This window comes from Pollachius pollachius, assembly GCF_949987615.1.
Source record: "Pollachius pollachius genome assembly, chromosome: 12".
NCBI lineage: Eukaryota > Metazoa > Chordata > Actinopteri > Gadiformes > Gadidae > Pollachius > Pollachius pollachius.
Genome location: NC_136945.1, coordinates 5,824,242 through 5,847,599, shown reverse-complemented (window position 1 = coordinate 5,847,599; position 23,358 = coordinate 5,824,242). Strand labels below are relative to the sequence as shown.

General features: G+C 45.9%; 1 protein-coding gene across 1 annotated transcript in view; it reads right to left on the bottom strand.

The window, feature by feature from the left end:
- The window catches only part of LOC307083769 (cadherin-4-like), a gene marked incomplete at both ends in the record, with an annotated part of 195,532 nt that overhangs the window by 100,996 nt on the left and 71,178 nt on the right, over positions 1–23,358 (bottom strand). Inside the window, one exon of the mRNA XM_079747721.1 lies at positions 16,899–16,922. Within this exon, the coding sequence (XP_079603847.1) occupies positions 16,899–16,922 (24 nt within the window). The remainder of the gene's footprint in view (positions 1–16,898; positions 16,923–23,358) is intronic.

Genomic DNA, 23,358 nt, shown 5'->3' with positions numbered 1-23,358 from the left:
TACTGATAAGGAGTTCAAACAGGTGCCATTAATACAGGTAACGAGTGGAGAACAGAGGAGCCTCTTAAAGAAGAAGTTACAGGTCTGTGACAGCCATAAATCTTGCTGGTTTGTAGGTGACCAAATACTTATTTTCCACCATAATTTGCAAATAAATTCTTAAAAAATCAGACAATGTGATTTTCTGGATTTTTTTTTTCATTTTGTCTCTCATAGCTGAGGTTTACCTATGATGAAAATTACAGGCCTCTCTCGTCTTTTTAAGTGGGAGAACTTGCACAATTGGTGGCTGACTAAATACTTTTTTGCCCCACTGTATATATATGAATGATATACTTAAATTGTATTTTTAAAGGGTTATTGTCATGCCCCCAGGTTTGGGTGTGATTAGGTGGTACAAGCCGTCTGAAAGTCATTCCTTGCCTGTGCCATAGTGACATCTCAAGTGGGCGTGACCAGATCGGTGGATAGATCAGTCTACCAGCCTACCCAGTGGACTTTAGCAAATGTTGCTCATCTATCCTTCATATATCGGGGTGGACATGCCAACTTGTGATGTCACTATGGCACAGGGAAGGAATGATTTTCAAACGCCTTGTACCAGCTAATCACACCCACACCAGGTGGCATGACATGAGCCCGTTGAGTATTATTTTTATTTGTGCAATATTCATATTATTTCTAAATGTTTATGCTTTGGCCATGTACGTTTCCATGCCAAGCAGAGACAGACAGCTTGTGTTTACTGTGTGTACTTTCCTTTCATAGAAGTGGCCTTGTCCCCCAGCATTATCCGCACATTCATTAAGCCACCCTTAATAGCCAGAACACAGTCCATTTAATGAGGTTACCTGGCATTGTTGTAGCAGGGACCGAATTTAATGAATGTCAAGCTGCAGCTCCAACTCTGTCGACCCGAGTCAACACAAACACGTCGCACAATGAAAGTCCTTGTGATCCATTCATATCGGGAATGCTAATTTATCTTTTTCGCTTTCAAGGAAAGGATGCCTGTTAGTGAACGATGTGAAGAATGTGCACAATGTAGCTACAGTATGTTGCTACGGCAAGGCGTATATGACACGTCATTTCGCAATGCTTGATTCCATCGACTTGATAGATGTTGAGGGTTTTGTGAATGACAAAACCGGAGTTACAAAGCAGGGAATACCAGAGGAGAGAGCTCTTTCTAGATGACCTGAGACAATGCAATACATCCAAATTGCATTTCTTCACTGTACGCCTGTCCTTGGTTTCTCTCCACAACCTTTCATCTGATCGACTAGGCGCTCGTTGGATGTGACGCTGAAGACCCAAAGAAGTGCAGCCTCGCATGTGAAGTCCGGGTGAGTGGGTCCTCGAGAAAGCTGAAAGCAGCGTTACGGGAGGCCGTGTGATCTGCCTGTTTGGAGCAGGCACGCTTCTGAACGAGGCACGGCGCTAGTTAATGCAAAACATGACGCTGGCACCAGCGAGCATTATGGGAAAGGAGGGATGTGGACCAATCCTCCATGGACGCCCCCTGCTCTACTTGTGCAGAGGTGACCCGTGTGTTCGGCTCTGCCCTCCCATCCACCATTGTTATTTATGAGCTTGTAAAGGTATTGCAGGGAGAGCGGGCGCGCCACCTGTTCCACCAGCGGGCCAGAGTACTGCTGCCTGCTGCAGAAAGGTGAGATATACTGTAGATATATTCAAACCCGCTTAATGTATTAATAATTACCCTCTGTCTGGTTAGGTGGTGTAGAGTCAATGACAACGCGAGATAAACTGTGTGTACATTTCGGTGTGGTCAGCAGGTATGACCTTATCCAGAGACACTGGATAACCTGCTTTAGTTTGTGAATATTTATCATCTAGTCTGTACTGTACTTCCTTTGTGTAACGTCAAATACATAGAGCCGTATACTGTATGTGTGTACATTGCTGTTGACTTTAACAAACTTCTTGGAATGTTCGAGAGTAGAGCAGAAAGTACGGTCGACTCTGTTGAGCCTGACATTGTTGACCAGGCTGCAATCAGTCCTTCTCGGGGCATTGGTCTTTTAGGGGCCATCCGTCTAAATCGCCACGTTAACGGACAGTGAAACAACACTTTAAACAGGGGGAGCCAGACGAAAGGAGAGCGACACTCACGCATCTTTTGATTGGACTCGGTTAGCATGAGTGTGGGCGTAGTTAAAGAAACTATAAAATATATCGAAAAAAAGTGAAAACTTGAAACTATAAGACGTGCACGTGAGTTCCAGCGGGGTTCACTCGCTTCACCTTGTGTGCGGCACTCCGTCAGCAGCCTGGGCACAGGGAAAAGATGAGCGTAATCACAAATGAGGATAATAATCTGGAGCGCCTTTTTTTCTCGCGGTGTGTGATTAAAAGTGGAGTTTATATACGTCGGCGCTTTCCTTCCCTTATTACCGGGCTGGCCTTTTTGTGCTGAATAAGGATCCACAGGGTTCATTATCTCTTCTTTAAAATTCATTGACATTGAAGGGAAGCGACGACAAAGGCCTCCCCACCAGTCTGCGGGGAGCAGCATATCTCCCCCCTGTCCCCTCCTGTATACACCGTGGAGTCGTGGGGAGGGAGTGTGGGCCACTGGGTGAGGGGGGGGGGGGGGGGGGGGGGGGGGGGGGGGTCCTGTTGTGGACTGTTCTCTCTGCCTCCCTATTGCTCGCTTTGCTAGGAGGATGTGCTGCCATGGGTTTTATACTCTCTCTGTCCCTAGAATAGCATGTCCACACACAAACACACACACACACACACACTTACACAATGACATACTATCGTGATAAAACCCACGGCAACACAAGAGCAATTTAAACAGGGATGAACGCGCATTGCTGTTCCTGTTCCAGACAATCATACAACACAGTGCGACAGGCACATGCATGTATACACGGACACAGGTGTGCACACGCAGCTGCAGACATAATTGAAAGGCGTAGCAGGGCTGAAGGGCAAACGGACCCTCGCCAATGATAAACGATAAGCGCCGTGCGCAGTGTGGACGGTGGGCAGGACGCTCGTCCTCTCTCTATGAGGCCCCAGAGATATTTCATCTGACATGAACTCCTCCAAGGAGCAGCCGCAGAGTCAGAGAAGCACAGCCTTTAATATGCCCACCATCTCTCTCTCTCATCCCCGTCTAACATAGGATATATCTCCATGTCCCCAGCGCTCCCACCGTCCTCTCTCTCTCTCTCTCTCTCTCTCTCTCTCTCTCAAAGCGTATCTCTCAGCGTTTCCCTCCTGCCCAACCCTCGCCCTCTCTCTCTCCACAGAGATAAAAGCACAAAAGGGGGCTTAAATGAAAGGGCCGTCAAAGGGACATCGATTTCTAATAGTGGCGAGGTCAGTAGGGGTGTGAAAGGGGGGGCTCGGTCAAGGGCACGAAGGAGGAGGACTGTGCTCTCTCTTTAGCTGTGTCTCTCTGTGTCTCTCCACCACTAGGTACCAGATGAACCATCCCATCACCATCCCAGGGAACACAGCCCTCCTTGCAGTGCAAGCTTCTTCTCTTCTCTCCCAGGCATTACCTTTCCCAGCGGAGAAGCCATTGAAAGCTGTGTGTGTGTGCGTGTGTGTGTGTGTGTGTGTGTGTGTGTGTGTGTGTGTGTGTGTTCTCTTGAAAATAATCCAAAGCAAGCCCTTGTATTGTACGGTAAATACAAATGTGTTACATTGATTTACAGAATGTCCGTGGATACGTTGCAAGACCAATTCCAGGGCATCGTGTGTCCACTACTCTGTATGGCTTTCCTGATCGACAAAATTGTTAGAAATCTCTCAAATGTAGCCTATTCATTTAGCCAATGGGATGCGTTAATGACTCCATTAGATAATGTCTACACTCACCACAATGATCAACAGCATTACAAAGCATGTCATCTTGGGTATGCCTTTAGGGGATGGAATCCACACGTGTCCATTGATTTGCAAATACTGAAATTGAATCCATTTAACTTGAGGAGACTTTGGAATTGTGTTGGCATTTATATAAAATGACTCAAACTATTTGTGTTGTATATGAACCTGTCTGTGTGTGTGTTTTGTAGATATTTTGTGTATTGGTACCTGAGTGTGTGTGAGCCTTCTCTGCAGAGAGTCTACCTCTTACCCGTCAGCATCAGACTTTGTTTCTATTGCATGCTGGGATTTCCCCGGGGACCTTGGAAACACGAGACGAACGTCAAACCGAGTATGAAGAAGAAAAGAAAATACACCTTGGGCCTTTTTCTTTTTTGTAATAAACATGAAACCCTGTTTACTGACAAGAGGGAGCGACCCAAGGTGGGCTTTAGCTGCCATTGGTTGATTATCTTAAAATATTCAGTGGGAACATTGTTCAAAAGGCCTCTTTGGGCTCTCAGGAGGACTCCGGCTCGTAGGAGAGCAGAGTGCGGCTATCATAGGCCGCGCACCTGGAAAACTTTGACACGTAGAAAGTGCCATCTGTTGTAAACGCTAGTCGTGGCATTAAACATGCATGGAGGCGGCTTGTACCAGCAGGCCGTCCTCCGCTCCTATCTGCACACTTTGTAGCAAGAGTTGAGCTGTGGATCACAGGCTAGGGAGAAGGTAACCCAGGAGAAAAGTATAACGTGACTGTCGAGTGGAAATCCAGAACCATTAGCGACTCCACTCCTAAGTGACACCCTCTGAAACTCCACCTCGTGCAAGCCGGACGGGCGCACACACACACACACACACACACACACACACACACACACACACACACACACACACACACACACACACAACACAACAACTGTTGTGACATTGACTTGATATAGCTCTATATGCCAACTTTCTTTTAATACACATCTTTGCTTGTTCCCAGATGCACCCTGTGTGTGTGTGTGTGTGTCTGTGTGTGTGTGTCAGTGTGTGCGCATATCAAGGCGAATATCCTCCATATTGTTTTTTCTCATGCCATGTCATCGCCAAGAATACAAAACTACACAGTATGTATAAATAAACACATCTATATATATATATATATATATATAAGTGTGTATTCTGGGCCTTCAATGTCCACTGAGCCCCGGCACTTCAAAGCAGCATGTCTGCTCATATCAAGGTACTTAGGTCTCCTCCGCTGAGAGGCACTTAAGCCGGATTAATGTTCCGACGCCACACACTAAATCAGTCTGTATCATAACCACCGAGAAACCGCCCGTTAAAAACAATCAAATAAATGACAGCCCCGGACCGCTTTGGAGTGGTTGTGGTTGTAGCATGATTGTCGGCCCCGTGCCTGCCGGCCCCGGGACAGCCTCGACCTCCAGCGTCCAGGGCCCGCCGTACGTCACCCTGAGGGCCAATGACAGGCTCTCCATGGGAGCAGCCCCCCATGGAGGTGAGGGTGGGGGGCGGGGCGCGGGGTGGTGCGGACAGTTTAGGAGGTCGCTGTGATGTACAGCGGAGGTCCCTCCTCTTTATGAGCTGTGGTGTCCGAGCCGCGTCACCATAACCCCCCGCTCCCACCCTCCCAGGCCTGGGGACCTTGGGCTTTCTGGGCAGGGAGAGACAGTTAGAGTGAGAGGGCGAGAGAGAGGGAAAGAGAGAGAGATAGAGAGAGAGAGAGAGAGAGAGAGAGAATAGGAGAGAGAGAGAGATTCTACCTGCAGCAGCACCAGCCCTGCAGCGCCTGCCTGGATGCGTCCCACCATGCCACGGTCTGGCCTGTAGTGGTGGGCAGCTCATGAATGAGTAATAGCAGCCACATTAACATTCATATGGAGTGGAGGAGGCCCCGGAGTAGGAGCGAATGGGGAGAGGGGAGAGGAGAGCGGAGGTGGGGAGGAGGCCGGGGCAGTCCGTCTTCTAGAACAGCCACTGATTAATGTTTCATTCCAGCTGGTCTCGTTCCATCGCTCCTCGCAAAACTCCTCGTGGTTTCTCTACGTAGCGAGTGTGAGTGTGCATGTGTGTTTTTGATGTGTGAACAGGTGCATTTGTGTGTGTGTGTGTGTGTGTGTGTGTGTGTGTCTGTGTGTATGTATGAATATGTGCTTTCTTCCTTCCATTTTGTTAAAAACGGATGGATGGAGGATGTGGAACTGTCCCGTCCAATTACAAACTCAACAGCCCACGTGTGAACTGGAGGGCATGCAATAGAGGAGCAGAACACCATTTCCTGGTAATCATTTACCAGTTATTTTAAAATAAATCCACTGAGTGCGTCAAAGCTATGGCAAGAGGAATGGTATTCTCAGGTCAGCCAAGCCAGGTTAAACATGGACTCAAAATGTTCAGCTGTGGATTCTGCAATGGATTCTGCATTGGATTCTGCCATGGTGGTTGTGATAAGATTCCCTACATATCCACTTAAACAAGCTCCGTCGGCTGTCATTCAAAACAGGACAGACTACATATTCTTCTGCACAGTTACAGAAATAACATTGTTACCGGCTGTCGTGATGTCACCCTACTGTTTCCTCGCCCTATGGCACACCTGTGTGTGGGTGTGTGTGTGTGTTTTATTGTGTGTGTGTTTGTGTCTGTGCGTGTGTGTTTTATGTGAGTGCGAATGCGTCTGTGTGGGAGACGAGAATGCAGCGACAGGGAAAGAGATTTGGAAAGTTTCGTGACAAAGGAGTCGAAGAGAGATTTTTTGCTAAAGGTGAAATAAAAAATGAGAGTGCTCATAGGAGAAATACTCCCACAACCATTTATCTTTGCACGGTGAGAATACTTCACACCGACGTGCCCGTAACTCTCCGCGGCCGCAATAAAAATGAGGGGGAAGGATGGCAGCGCGTAACGTTGCAGTCATGGCGCTGTTCCAGCATTAGGCTGTGCAAGATGAAATGGTGCAAATAAAATACTTCATATTACTGCGCTGTTATTTTCCCCCAAAAACACACGTTCAAGCACTCTTAATATTAGCATGTAGTTGAGCGCAAAATGGCAGACTAGTTTTATAGATGATTTCTATTACCCCCCCGGGAACGTTAATAACCTGTCTCATACCTGTTTCATGTACTTTATTGGATTCTTCCCCCACAAGATGTATTTTATCACATTTCATTCTTGATGATCTGTCACCAAAGTATCCCCTTGTCACAAAAAGGTACAAAACGTTTTAAAGTCCTTCCATGTCGCACACATTACACAAATACTTGTACAGCAAATTACGTTAATAAATGTATTCTAAAGATCAGAGAATTGCATTCCGATTGAGGCGTATTAATATATATAATTCGCCTCAATCAGAATACAATTCTCTGATCGGAATAGAATTCCATGCGGAACAGAAGAGGTGGTGTAGTCCACTATGATCGACATGTATACACTTATTCCGATTGGTTTGGGGTGGGTGCGGCTACTTTTTAACTTAGAGAGATGGCATCAACGGCTGCAGTAATTCGCAATCGGTCCGTCTGTACTTTTCAGCTCACCAAACTAGACCGCTGTCAAGGGAAGTGGATTTTTTGCCTGATAAACGTCTTTCTTAGCACTCCGCAAGTAGTCTGGTAACTTATCAACCCATTGTCCAGTTGCTAAGCGACGTCAACGTCTTTGGCGGACTATTTCTCTGCTGATCAACACTACGAATGGTAATTGTAAAAAGACACACCGTGTGAAGTTATTGTTTTCGTTTTTGGCAAGGAGCCGTGTAATAAGCGGGATGTTGTATAGAACGTTGCCGGTCATTATTGAAAATAATACCCTTCAGGGCGAAGCAAGACTCCTCCGCTTCGCGTCGGGGTCCGGTTCGCCCTGTCCGGGCTTCTGTACAACATTATCCCTTACATATTGTTACACCCCACCTCTAGTTGGCCCTACTGGGGCTAACAACAAACCACCCTTGACCCCAAATATCAAAGGACACCTTTCACAAAAACCCAACCAGTGGGATTTATTTACATAAACATATGAAAAGGACACGACATTAAGATATACAACAAAGTCCAAAACATAAAGACAAGACAAATCCCAGAGAGGCGGTATGACCAGACAGTCCCATGACCAAAAGCATCCCCCATGGGAAGGGGAGTCTGACGCTTTTAACTCCGGTCTTGACGAGCGGTTCAGATGCTCCTAATCAGCTCCACTGATGCAGCACACCTGAGCATGGGCTGAGACATGCCAACAGAACCGGGACAAACACAGAAAGCAAGCCCCGTTCTGAGGCTGAAGTGTGCACGTTTAACTTGATTGTGCCCCTGCACCACCCAAAGACCATTGCACTGCCACTGCAAGGCCAGTGGGGTGTAGAGGGGTGTAACACCTCCCCCCTTAAAAGGGTTCCTCTAGGAAGCCAAAACAAAAACGAAGCCCCTCTGCCGTCATCTCCAGCCTTTCACCTAAAAGGTGAGATAGATGGAGGAGAGAGAGAGAGGAGGAGGAAACAAACGTGGGCTGCCAAAGCCACCGACAAAACAGTCACCTGCACAAAGTTGCTCATTCTCAAACTGGTAAACGAAGAACAAACAGGTGACCTTACTTATGGCTTGAGACAGCACCACTCCACAAAGTTCATATGCTCAGAGCACTCGGTCACAAGCAGCAACTACATGCTCTCACCATGCAGTTCCTGTGGACTTGCCCAGCAAACGGATGCCACTACACATGAGCACAAGAGGATTACACAGACCAAACTGCTACACCTGAACACACAAAAGAGTAACACGTGACCCACAAAGTGGAGCACAACAGTCAAACCAAAAGGATAACTAACAAAGTCACTACCAATCAGCCAAAAGTAGCACTAATAAGTGTTGTCACCACGACACAAGTGGTCACTTCAAAGTTACTGCAATCTACATGTTCAGTGTAGCACACACCTGTGACCAATCAAAATGGAAAGCCAACTGACACATCTCTGTCCCAAACAAAGTGGACCCTTGGGCTAAGTAAGCTAGTCAAGGGGGCAGCCGCAGTAGCAAAGTTCTTGCAAAAACTGTAGTAGCCTGCCATGCCAAGAAACCGTTTCAGCTCACTCCGAGAAGTAGGAACGCCGAAACAGCAAATGGCCTCTACTTTAGCGCCGATAGGACAGACTTCCCCCCGCCCAACAACCTTCCCGAGATACGTCACAGTGGCCTGTCCAAACTCACACTTGGCAAGGTTCACAGTCAAATTGGCAGCAGCCAGCCTACCAAATACTTCCTCCACCTGAGCTTGTTACAATAAACCCAGTTTTCTTAGATTCAATCCTTGTTTGTCTGCTTCAAGTTACTTCCCTCGAGCCGGGTCATAACATATTCGAACACTGATCACTAGTGTGGCTCACTACCACACAAACAAAAGTTGCTGCCGTCACCTGGCTAGCAACACAAGTGATCTACAGAAGTGGGCTGACCACCATCTCACTAAAGGTCACCTTTTAACGTACACCTCACAATCATTTAATAGGCATCAAAAATGCTGACCTTCACAGAAAGTGGGCTTGTCCACACACACATATGATACAAACACCACAAGCCTTCTGTCAATGAACCTGCACTGACCATCAGTCAATCAGCAGCCATTAACTCTAATGAGCTTCATGCTCATACATACATAGGGCTCACCAAAAGCCACACGTACAAAAGCTACTGATTACTTAATGAACAGGTAAATACATGGCTCAAAATTGCTCATCATATAAGTCCAGACCAACATAGCGGTTGTGCGTGAGAGACATACGTACGTATGCTTACCACTTTTGTAAAAAAAAACTGCTTAATGGCGCAGGGCAACATCAAGGAGAGGTTTGCTTCCGCATCATGGGCGCCTAGCCCCTCCCTCGTGCATGATGTGCCGGATGTTGAAATATCCTCGTTAACTAGCATTGTTAGCATTGTAGCATCATCAGTGAGAGGTCTGAGCGAGCACATAATATATAATAATATATAATAACCCCCCGATGATTCTCTATATGTGATCTTCAAATTACACTCCTCCTGCCATCTGATCAACAATTATTATTTAACAATTATTAAATAGTAATAATTGTTAAATAATAATAATTTTGATTTTTTCACTACGACTACATTCAGCTGCTCCTCCTTCTCCAGCAAAAAATACATTAATAAAATAAAACGCTTGAGGTGGCGTTTTGAAAAGAGAAAACTTATATTTTAATAGTACATGGTATAAAGATAATTATGAGTAGGGCTGGGTAAAAAAATCGATTGAATCGATTTTGGATCGATTTCATTTAAATTTTGCAATATCGATTCATAGGGCATGAGATCGATTATTATTATTATTTTTTTATTATTATTATTTTATCACTTTAATAAACAATGCCTTAATGCAATTTGCAGGGATGGAATGTTGTAGTTCAAGTACACTTTCACTTGCAATTCCTTTCTAATTTCAAAATTGCACTTTTGAGACTTGAGACAGTTTTGTTTAGGGCTCAAGTTTAAACTGTCCAATTTACAAGTTTGCACTTAAAACCTGTTGTTTGAGATGAAGAGAAAAAATAAAGTATGTTTGTATTTTGTAACACAGTTGAGCCACTTTCATTATTTAAGAGCAGATTGAATCGAATCGAAACGAATCGAATTGTGATTAATCGATTCAGAACCTTATGAATCGAAATCGAATTGATTCAGAAAATTGACCACGATACTCGGGCCTAATTATGAGCCTTTGATTGATATCCAGATTTTTTTTGCGGAGACACATTCCTGTTTCCCACTTGTATTGGAGTGAATGTACATTTATCCACCTCAGCGATTGTTTTTGAAAAGCATAGTTTTCAGTGTTGGAATTCGCCGTTTTAGTGTGGACGGAAGGGCTAAACGGATAAATATTTTGCATTTGTAGATTTACCCAGGTCAATGTGGACAGGGCAAGGCAACGAGATGGCGACAGGTTCGGAAGCACTTGCCTACAGTCCTCGGCTTGTGGAGAAAAAAGACGGGGGAAGTGAATTATGGGGTTATTGTATATAACGGATCAGAGGTGTCCATGTAAACGCAGCAATTGACACTTCTGATCCGATTAGATTTCTAATCGGAATAGATCTACTCCGATTAGAAATCTAATCGGATCAGAAATAGAAGACGGAGGCTTTCAGAAACGATGACGTTTGGTTGCCATGACACTGCCATGACGCTGCCACAAGCTTGCGCTCGAGACCGAGACGCTCATCAAAAATGGCAGGTGAAATGGAAATTATGATTTCTCTTTACAATGTACTTTTGTATCTCCAGTTACAACTCGACATATTGCCTCAAACATATTCGTTAGTCCAACGCCGAAGGCGAGCACTGCACTTGCTGTGCTTAAGCGATGGGGAAAAAACGCAAACCCTACTTGGAGCGGCGTTTCAAAAAAAGAAAACGCCTTTGTACTTTCGGTTTGAGCCATATTTTTTGCTTGTGAGTGAAAATGATTAGCCAGCTGATCAACTGCAACTATCAGCTGATCGCGCGCCTGTAATCTAAACAGAGAGGCGTGGCGGGAGTCGCGTAGCCACGACAACAACTGTTTATCAAAATCATTTCAGTGTGGAACATGGACGCGAAACATTCCGAAAACCATATGAAAACGATAGTGTGGACGGAGATCGTTTTCATTGCGAATGTGTGTTTTTTTAGATTTACCCGGGTTAGTGTGGACAGGGCCTCACTCTGACTCGCTCAGTGAACTGCCTGCTGCGGCTGTGGCTGAGTGCGAGATGAGGGCCACGCCCACTGACCAGCCTCTGCGTGCAAGGAGTACGACTGAGAGTTGATGCTGCTTGTGTATGTGCAAGTCCTTTCGTTCAAGTCTTTTTTTCTTTCATATTTTCCCTTTTTTTTAATTGAAGTATTTTTTTTTATAAAAGTATCGATGCTAAAGAATTTAGCGTATCGTATCGATTTTTGCGCGAGGGTATCGTGATACCTTTCTAGTATCGGTATACCGTGCAACACTAGTACACATATGCAGCAATGAGTTGTACTCGGCGCTGTTACTTTGAAGGGGACATGAGCCGTAATTGTATAACCGTTGTATGTCTTTAGCAGAACATGGCCCCACGAGGCCCAGCGTGTGCTACATACAGCGAGTGCCAGGGAAGGAAAAATGTTCCTCTGGCGAGGAGGAGGAGGAGAAAGGCAGAGAGTGAGAGCCAGTTAAGGGAGAGAGTGTGAGAGAGAGTGTGAGAGAGAGTGTGAGAGAGAGAGAGCAACAGAGAGAGAGAGCAGAAACGAAGAGTGGAAAGTTAAACAACATTAATGTGTGGACTTAGGGTCGAAGTAATTAGGTTACGTGTTACATGGATCAATTGTTCCCTCTCTGCTTTGAAGCAGCCTGGGATTTCAGCCTGCAGGGGGCGATAAAGACAAGGTAAGATGCTGCCTCTTTCTAGACTACCATTATACCCCAAGGCTCTGAAACCATGGCCTTTCCAACGACCCTTGTGTCTGTTCAGCATCCTAATATGAGAGGAAAAAAATCTAAAGGGTGGTCATTGAAAGCATATCCACCTTTGTCCCACGATTTATTTGTTAAATATGAATATGCCATTACCTGATGGTTATGGCAGCAGTATCTTGACATATATATGTCAAGATATGTCAAGATAAGGAAAATACAATGCTGTCAATTCAAACATAAACAGCGTCTTTGTTGTAAGCAATAAACCATGAGGCTTAAAGCACTTGAACTGAGGATGAATAGAGCTCAGACTTCATTTATCAAATGTGTAATTAGAAAGCAAGAAGAAAACTGCTAACAGCTTTAACTGCAGGCATTGGAAACAAAAGGGCTGGCTGTTGCTGAGTTTAATGTAGGATTTCAATGGGGAAGTAAGTGGCCATGTTGGATAAAATGCGAGGAAAACGTGGAGCTCAGCAGGACCTGTCAGCCGAGACAGACATGCACAGTTAGAAGTCCACTCCAGCAGTTGTCTTCCAGGTGACAAATGACCGCTAATAGCATTAGGTGGCTAGGGTGTACACGTGGATCACACACACACACACACACACACACATACACACATGCGCACTCACACATGCGCACTCACACACACACACACACACACACACACGCACACACACAGTGGCTTATCGATGCACACATTCACTCACGAAGGCTTAGGCACCTATACACACATGGACATTTGCTGAGTTTGTTATATGGGATGAGGAGGGGGTACCATGGCTGAGTCCGGTGTGATTGACAGGCCAGGAGAAATGGCCAGGCTTTTCTCTTCACGACTTCAGTCTCTTTACATGCTGGATGCCAAACGTCAGCCTTAACAGCCTTACCCCTCTGACTGACAGCTTCCTAGTATACCTTCAATTGAGTCCTGGTCCAGAGGGGTGACAGAGTTTCTAAAGGGGTTTCTTGTGCACAGAAGCAGGGCTTATCACTTGGCTTTGAGAATACAAAGAAACAATACCTTTTTTTGGGGGCGACTGATTGATATGTATTTTGGAAACACCACTTTCATGTTGTTCAGCACGGTCCACGATAATTTGATCAAAATATATGATTTATGCATGATTGTGTAACCGAGGTGAATTTAAGGTTGCAGCGTTAAAAGTGGAAATATGAGTATCGGGCTGCACCTCCCAGTCGATACTCAGAGAAAATGTTTGTGCCTGCCTCGAAGGTAGTTCCTGCACAGAAACCACCTGTGTGAAAACTTTGGCACTCAAGGCAAGGATGTTTCAGAGTAAAAGTTCGAAAATGCTGTAGTGCGGGAAAAAAAATTTGTAGTAAGAAAAATCGCTAGCCGATGGAAAAAGAGATGGCTATTATGTTCGCACTCCCTCTTTCTCCCCCTCCCTCTCTGTCTCCCCCTCTCTCCCTATCTCCCTCTCATGGATCCTGTTTGAGTCTACTTCAAGGGCTCTTTGTGGCTGTCTCTGTTAGCCCAGCATCGGCAGAAGAAAAACAGCTTTAATTGGTATGGAGAGGAAAGAGGGAGGCTGAGGGCCATCATGTCTGCACAACGCTGGAAAGCTCATGACGCAAAGCAGAGGACCGCCGACGCTCCGTGTAATAATACATCTACCTCTCCACAGAAGTACAGAGGAAGAGGGCTATTCCTCTCCTCCGTTCAGGTTAATCAAGCTAACCGCTATCATGGTAACATTCACTACGCTCTTGTCAATATTATGCAGCTTTGAATTTCCCCATGCTAAGCACTCTGCCTCAGCGCTTCAGGCTTAGGGGAGGAGAGAGGGGGGGGGGGGTGGGGCAGGGAGGGATGGTGTAGCTGTGAACCCACAGCTGTGCCAAGCAGCAGCTTCCAGAGGTCTCCCACCACAGGATAGCAATGGCCAAGAGATTCCCGCCTGCTGTCGGGCCCCCATTCCAGCAGGCAATTACACTAACTTTTACCACGGTCGGGAGGTAAAAAAAAGAAAACGAAAGAAAAGCTTTTCCTACAATTTCGCTTTCGGAAAATGGTTTCCTCTGACACATCATAGGGAAACTATTGGGACGTGGTTTGTTTCTTTTGGTCATTTTTTTCCTCTCTCTCTCTCTCTCCCTGTCTTCGTCCACGATACTTTGCAAACATTAGCTCTTGTTGTTGCACTAGCATTGGAGACATTTCACAGCCCATTAGCTGCTCCTCCAGCCCAAACCACTCCTCAAAACTGGAGCAGGATTACGGAGGAGGGGGGAGGAGAGGGATTGGGAACAGGAAAGGGTTGGGGAGAGATAGCAAGAGGGGGAAGTGAGAGACAGGGAGAAAAAAATAAAAATCTTAAAAAGCTGTCTATATCGGTTGAGCAACTGGTAGTGGACGTCTTGCGGTTATTCAACTCAGCCGATGGTAACTGAATTACAGCTGAAGCACCAGAAACCCCAGAATGCTTTAAGTAGAAAATAAACAATCCATCATTTCTAACCTCAAAGAAATCGCCACATCAAAAGTGTTTTCCTTTTCTCTCCTGCACTGTGAGTAGACAGTAAGTATGTTTAATAAGATGTCCATGTTTGAGATCAGATGAGCGAAATTATTTCATGTTGTCTCTCATCCAACACAAACAAGCGTCACGGGGCACACATACTGTAACCAGGGGAGGGCCTTCGGTCAGAGAGCCGTAATGAGCCCTACATGAGGCGGGGGCTTACAGCGCTCGTGTTGATGACAACTTGGCAGGAGCATTTTCTCAGCTGGCACAAAACAATAAACAATCAATCCGGAAATGACTCCTGGATTATCAGAATAATAGCATTTGAGTTTTTCTTAGAATGGCCTAGGACTCCTGCCTCACACAGCCCGGAGCCAATTAAGTCTGGAGCGAGTGACCCTCACACACACACAAACACACCAAACACACATTTCTCAGAATTAAGCCTATTACCGGCCAGGACTGCATGATGGTCGTTAGGATCCAGGGTAAGCAAGATTGGCCAAGGGGTGCGTGTGTGTGTGTGTGTGTGTGTGTGTGTGTGTGTGTGTGTGTGTGTGTGCGTGTGTTGACCTGCACTGCGCAAGATACATACTCGTGTGCGCAGCACAGATGAGTGCTTAGTGAGAAGTGAGAACAGGAAGCAGATAAGGACGTGGTTGGCTTGGAGCCTATGTCAGTGCAGCGTTAGCCGGTGCATGCAAACTCCGCTTGCACAATATAGTCGAAGGGCAGCGGGACCTTGCCCTCTCACATCTGCCGTCCAATCTTTTCATTACCTGGATTCATATCCTCCGCCTCCCCATCATCACATTACACAGCTCAGACTTTGTTTTTCCCTTCTATTTCCTGAGAGGTGGGGCAGCAGAGATACCACACACACACACACACACACAGACACACAGGGGGAGGGAAGTTAATAAAGACAGGATACAAAATAAAAACAAGCGAGATGACTTAGGGAAGAGAAATGCAGAATGTGACTTCTTATTCATTTTCTATCTGTTTCTTACTGTGGCAAGTGGAGGACGCTGTGGGGGGCGGAGGCAAAACAGTATAGAAAGTGCTGGCACTGAAAAGTGTATCACAAGATTTCTCTGTACTTTGCATTACTGTCTCCCCAGAGACGGATGGACCTCAAGTCTCCCCTCCAACATGCCCACCTCCATACCTGCTTTTTGACTCTCTTTCTGTCTCTCTCTCTCTCTCTCTCTCTCTCTCTCTCTCTCTCTCTCTCTCTCTCTCTCCCATTCCCTTCCTCCCTTCCTCTCTCCCTCCCTCCCTCTTTCCCTCTCTCTCGAGCAGCAAGGACAGACACGGGAGCTGATGATGAGTAGCATGTGGATTGGGTGTCACAGAGCAAAAATGTTTGTGTGTGTATGCGTATGTGTGTGTGTGTGTGTGTGTGTGTGTGTAGAGAGAGTGAAAGGACATACAATAAAGATTAAGTGAGCCCCCGCAGCCAAAACAAACTATAGTAAAGAGAGATGCAGACGGCTGATTCCAGTCCAACTGTTTGCGTTGCTGAATCATCCAAGCTCATTCGTCTGACCTATCCTAACAGAAGTACATAGGGAACCCTGAGTTACAAACAGAGGATTAAAGGAGGCTTTCTACAGCACAGATGGTTTGCAGCCTCTTTAAACAAGAACAAAAACACGACTCCAAACTTCTACAGCTCGGCAATGAGAGGTTTAATGTCCTCTTTGGAAACTTATTGAGGATATGAAAGTCAGACGAAAACTAGCAGGGCAAGGACGAGCCCATACAAGCAACCTTCATCAATTGCAAGCCGGCCAGCCAGGCCAACTGATGCCATAATGGCTCTAACTTGATGTTCTCTTTGTGTAGTTCTGTAAAGTGCTTGATAGAAAGGAGCCATTTCAACTCAGCGATGCGAAAAACACTTGCGGCTAAGACATCCTTGAACCGTTTGTGGCAGAAGCGACACGGAAAGCCACAGACAACCCAGACGCCACGACCACGCGGGCTGTCATTTAAGAAGAGGAAGATGAAGACGAAGGAGAAGGAGGAGGACGAAGAGGAGGAGGAGGAGGAGGAGGAGGACGAAAAGCATGCGACTGCGGTACTCACCACGCTCACTGGAAAGGGTGGTTCCTGTATTATAGAGAGATAGACAGAGAGAGAGAGGGAGAAAAGAAACATGACATCATGAGAACATATTTTTTGATACAAGAAAATGTTATTGTAACAAGAGCGCCCTTTCACTCCAATCATCCGCCTTCACACATACACACACACACGCACACACACACACACACACACACCCGCACGCACACACCACACACACACACACATGCACACAGCTGCGAGCAGAGACCAAGGACTCTCCAGGAGAGAAAATAAAAGTCAAAGAAACGACATTAAAGAAACGATTAAACAGTAGTAAAGAAACTTAGTTTGAGGCAGGAAGTAGCAACACAGCGAAGTGAGTTCACTAAAAAGTTACTGCGGTCGCTCTACCACTCAAAACATTCGCCACGCCCGCTGTCCTTTATGGAGGCAACAGCGTTTAAACAGCGCTCCCGTTTGCCCCCCCCCCCCCCCCCCCCCCCCCCCCCCCCCAGGGCCCAACCTCTCTGCCCCCGGGCCAATGCCGGTCGACTTCGCCTTGAAGAGCCCCCCACGGTATTCATGTTGATTCATATGTGACCTCACGCTCATTCCCGGGGAGACCCGGGGAGATTGACGGCGTTGATATGCACATCACTGTGCACAAACATTTACCATGGGGTTTGAAGGTTGTGTTCTTTGAAGAAGACAACAAACAACAACGCCTGACTGCGGGAACACATCTACGTCACCACCACCACGCTGCACAACCCCTTCATATGGCTGTTGAAGTCACAGCCCACTCTGGACTATTAGTGATCCTCTGTGAACTCTGGCCAACATGTGAAGCGCATACAAACTATGTCCGTCGACCGACGCATAAATTAGCGCTGTGACTGGATTAGTCTAGATTCAAATGTGTATCGAATTCGTTGTATTGAATTAAAGGGGGTTTGGAGAACTTCTGCAAGCAGTTTACAGCCATACTATTTTTAAGAAGCATTGATGTTTCTTTGCTATTCTTTTTGTAAGTAATGCTGTTGTTCCTTTGATGTTTTATAGTCAAATGTATGCAAAACTATGAAGTGGTAACTGATCTCACTTCAAAGTCAAGAGTTTGTTTACATGAGTTTGCTACATGTTGCGATTAGGTTGTTGAATATGCATGACTCTCCAAATATTAAAGATAGTGCTAGTTCACAAGACATTGTTCAAGTAAATATATATACATGTTTCTTTCTTTAACAGAGCGGTCTTGTAATGAATGCTAAAAGAAAAATCACTGCAAACTCTCTTATTTGTTTACCAAACGCAAAGCACATCAATATCTACAAAGGCATTTTCCACCATGTTGACAGCATGGCGGTATAGATCCTCTCTCTATGTGTATGAAGGAATGCCGGCTCACCGCCTTAAGAACTTTGCTATACGCTTATTTAATTATTCATCTCCCTCTGTCAGGAATTCAGCCTTCCTACGACTTGCCAGTATCCCCCTGTAAATTGGCAAGCAGTCCCATATCTGGCAAATGGCCGAGCTCCATTCATTCTCCTTCCATCTTCAGTTGGTCTGCTACTGCTCTCCAGGCCCACACACACACACACACACACACACACACACACACACACACACACACACACACACACACGCATACACACACACACACACACACACACACACACACACACACTCCGTTTTGATTGACAGGCATAGAACAACAACAAAAAATGGCTTACACGTAAAAGTGAGCCTGAGGATTTTGCGAAAAGAAGGGGTGAAAAGTCGGAGATTTCCTTCACAACTCAGACACCTAAATCTTGACTTAATCATACGGGGACACGTACACAGACCATATGTTTTGTTCATTTTATTTCGCGTCCAAGGCATCAAGCCATTTCCTCTTTGCATAATTTTAATTACAATATAAACCGTGACAATAATCAGGAATATCCTGTCTTGGATTAATACAGTACCATCTTTCCTTATAAATTGCTCTTATACTTAAATAATTATTCCATCTGTCCCTGACAGATGGACAGGTCGCTTTTTTTGCTTTATCACACATTTTGTGAGCGTTGTAACACATTTTGTCGTATGAAACTGAAACTGAACAAATAATACATGCACTCTCATATTCAATGTAAATAAGCAACTAAAATTAACTTGTAAAAGCAGAGCTTCTACAAAGCTTACAGGAGCAAAAAATAACAGAATAAACCAAACTTGAGCACATGTAGATATGACAAAATGGCCACCATGAACTATATAATTTAAACCTGGGTCTGAGCTCAACCAATGAAGGGGGCATAGGTAGATGGAGCACTCAAAGCAACAGAAGTTTAAAGGTTAAGGGTTCTGAACTGTACTAAAGGAGATGAAGATATGGAAGGAAGATAACAAATATCAGCCAGAAAATGTACGGGCATAAGGGTCTACAGAACTTTGTCTAAAAGCGACAATGTTTCCTGTCTTGTTAGCAATATAAAGCTGTACCACACTGTACGTCATTATATAAATTACGGTTGACGCATTCGTGCTCATACAGTAATTTTCCAAAAAAATAAAACAACCACTTGGAAGATAGGTATGGATTTGGACCAGACATCTTACACGGTTCTCTGGTGTTTGGAAGTGGAGGAAATAAGGATTCACCAAGGAAGCAAGTTGATGCATACACCATCTCATTACCATCTACAAGAAAAGGTCACAGCCACTCACGTCCTTCCTCGATTTAAGAGGAAAGCTCTCTGAAACATGGCTGCCACCCAGTTTGAGGTGTGGGCGGAGTCATTGCATTTGCTCTTCCTTATAAACATTTGTGTCTGACAATGTGCCAGGCGTTTCAATGTAACCCACTGTCTCTCTTTTCACAGATATGCATATGCTCATAAACGCGAAAGCACAGTCATACGCACAAATACAGTATAAATCTATTTTCGTCGAACCCTTAGCCTTTCTAGTAATTATATTGTGCCGCATGCATAACAATTTCAACACGTTAAAGAAACGAGACAACTAGACAATAGTTCACTTAAAACATGACTCCTTTCATTGGTTGAATTATTATGAGGTGGGGCTAAGATTTAGAAATGACAGCTGACAAATTACTGCCTACATGTCAATGACTGGCTTGTTATATTTCAAGCTCAATGAAACTATTGAAAAGAAAAAAAGGACTTCAATGCCAAACGTGGATCCCAAAGGGGGTGTTTATAGAAGTCCATTGTATGAAGGAAAGACTTTTAATCACGTACAAAGACATGCCAAAACAGCACTCTGTTTGGCTGAAAAGGAGACTAAACTTGAGCTATGAATGACTGTATGACTGCATGACTTTCACAGAAAGTTCTTTGACTTCTCCTCAAACTTGCACATCAGCAGAAAAAAAAGAACAAAAAAACTTGTCGCAATAGGGTAAAATGTGGAGTCAGGTGTGGTGCGGGTGGGTGTTTATGCAAAGCAAACTTGGCCCTCATAACCGCGGTTTCCTCGCAAATAAATAATATATTAAGCATCTAATCAAATTGAACAAATGAACATGTCGTCAAAACAATTAATCACAGCGCACATGTATTTACTAACACAACAGCGGAACAAACAATCAATTATTCATAAAGTGAGCGCCGGGTAAGTGGGCTCCTTCCCGGGCGATGTGCCGCCGTAATTGGTGTGGGACTCCAGGAGTATCGGCTGGAGTGTGTGTACGAGTGCACGTACGAGCGCAACACGCTCCGCCGCACGCATACACAACACACTTTTCCCCACGCACCAAACTTAGTCCCCCCTCCCCCACCCTCTTCCTCCTCCTCCTCCTCCTCCTCCTCCTCCTCCTCCTCCTCCTCCTCCCCCTCCTCACCCCAACGAGAGGAGCCGGAGACCTGGCTCATTACTGGCTAATGAGCTGTCTGATAAGAACGGAATGTAAGAGCCATATTGCGGAGTGCTGTATGTTTATTTTGATTAATTATTGCACTAAAGTGACAAGAGTGGAGAGGCACACAATGACACGACGCATTAACATTTCCTCATAACAGGGCCCTTGTGGGGATGTGGGGGATGGAGGGGTACGCACCCCTCCATGGGGGGGGAGTGGACGTTAAGCAACGCTGGCGGCAGGAAGGAGAGTGGCGCAGTGAGTGGCGAAATGGAAAGGACGGCGTGCGCTGTGCGCTCTGCGACAGGTGCTGGAGAGGTACTAAGTGACGCACGGCGCTTTAGCCTGCCGCCCTCCCGGCGTGTCATTCAGCCCGGGCTCCAGCTCGCTCGATGACGGCTTATCCCCAGAGACTGACGGACAGGCGTGGAGTCGCAGCGCTTTGAGAGAGACCCCGCTGAGAGAGCGGGGGCAGGGGGGCAGGGGGTCATGTGCCTGTGGTCTGCAGCTCATCAGGGATCTCTCTTTTGTTACGCCCCGCTTCTACTCCTGTGTTGCTCCGCTCCTTCGGCTCCTCGTCCCCATCGTCGTCTTCTCTCGTTTCCCCGTTCGCTTTCTTTGTCTCTCTCTCACCGCCTCCCTCTCCCTCTGCCCCTCTGTCACACCATCCCTCAACGCCTCCCCCTGCTCCCCCTCTCTCTTGTCTTGTGTCTGCGGCTGAGTGCTAGAAGTAAAGTAAGATAAGTAGTTGTGCAGCTCGCCTTGTTGCTCTGCCCACACTTCAAATCAGAGGTAACAGGGCGGTACGAGGGGGGGGGGGGGGGCATTATCAACATCTAACTGTCACTATGAATGCTGTGTTTCCCTCCACTCAACAAATCAACGCCGCCCGTGCTCTTTTCTGCTAGACTATATATCTATATAGCTATATCTATATAAGTCTATATTTTGTAGCGACGCCTTGCTGTGATGATAGCAGGTTGACATGGGTTGAGGACCACTTTGAGGACCAACCCCCCCCCCCCCCCCCGAGAGCCTGCGACCATAGTTTCCAACGGAGAAAGAAGACAAGAGAAAGAGAGAAGAAATTGGATGTACACACCCACACACAAACACACACACCCCACACCACATACACGCAGCGAGATCTTTCTTTATTTTTTCCTTGTTTGCGAGGACCGAAGAACAAACAGATTGAGGGGGTGATTTGAATTCCTCCAGAGACGGCGACTTCCAAACGGCAGCCATCAGAGAGCCATCCAGCAGTCCAAGCACCGGGCATCCCTGAGAGGAACATCTGGGGAGGAAAGGGGCCGGAGACTCTACGGCGAGGAGCGTCGGATTCCAGGCTCTGAACCCGGTCTCTGATGCACTAATTCCACTCATTTGCATAGGTAAGGACACACTCAGTGGCTGGTTATGTAGACATAACGTGTCAAAAGGATTCACTAAGGGCAAATGTGTTCTAATCCTCACATAGCCCCTAACGGAAATGTCACCAGCGAGATAAGCGCCATTCTTTTAATTTAGATGTGTACATTGGAGGCGTTCACACTACACCTAGGAGGTGTTAATGATGTTTTTGCTTTCATGGCATCAACTTCAGATCACTCTCTTTCCATGGAGCTCACGGGGGTGTTGTTAGAGCCCATCCCCGCTCTCACCCCGCGGCTCTGGCCACGCAGGGGCGCTTGTTATAATAAGTGACTCAACCCAAACATTCATTCACCCTGCGCTCGGTGGGTTTCAGCTTGGCATGTAAAGCATGCCTGCGCCTCGCAAGGGCATGCAAGGGTAACCTCACATCAGCATTGATTAATGCACACAAACACCCCATTTGCTCCGGTAGAAACATGCGCTGTTTAAACAGCAGTGGTTAAGGTCTGAATATCCACACACAAAGAAACTAAGGGCTCCAGGATCGGGATTTTTAGGGGCTATCCACGTTGGCCGGAAGCAGTTTGGGCTGATAATGATCACTGATTTCTGATCACAGGGTATATTTGTAGCCTTCTATTTATTGAGTAGCATGACACATTTTTTCAACTATTCCTATTGCATATTCAGAATTAAGATGAAGAGATTCATCTAATGAAAGGTCTTGATAGAGACCACAGATCAAACTATATAGAAAGAATAGGGCCGGATAAAAAAAATGGTTGCCAATCGACTAAAGGAGCCGTTTAGGAGCCACCGCTACCACCGAGCATACTCTTACACTGGAACGTTACAAACAACTCCACTCCCTCCTCCCTGAAGAGCCACAGACTATAACATCTGGAAGTAGTGTCTGACGCAAGCTGTTTACACAGAAAGGGTTTGACGTGTAGATGTGCCTTCTACAGAGGTCGCTGTTCTGTGCGGCCAGCAGAAACAATCCATATTTGGCACATTGAGGACAGGACTTGAATGGCAATCTTTAATAACCTCATAATGAGATATAACCTGACAACAGGAATTCAATAAAATACATAATCAGGAGATAAACAAAGCACTGAGATAAAAAACAAAATGATCAGAATGAAACACATCTCTTCCTGTTGACCAAGACAAGGTGGCGTTGTCCCTCCTGTGAGCTGCCTTGAAGGCCGGTAGGGACATCGCATG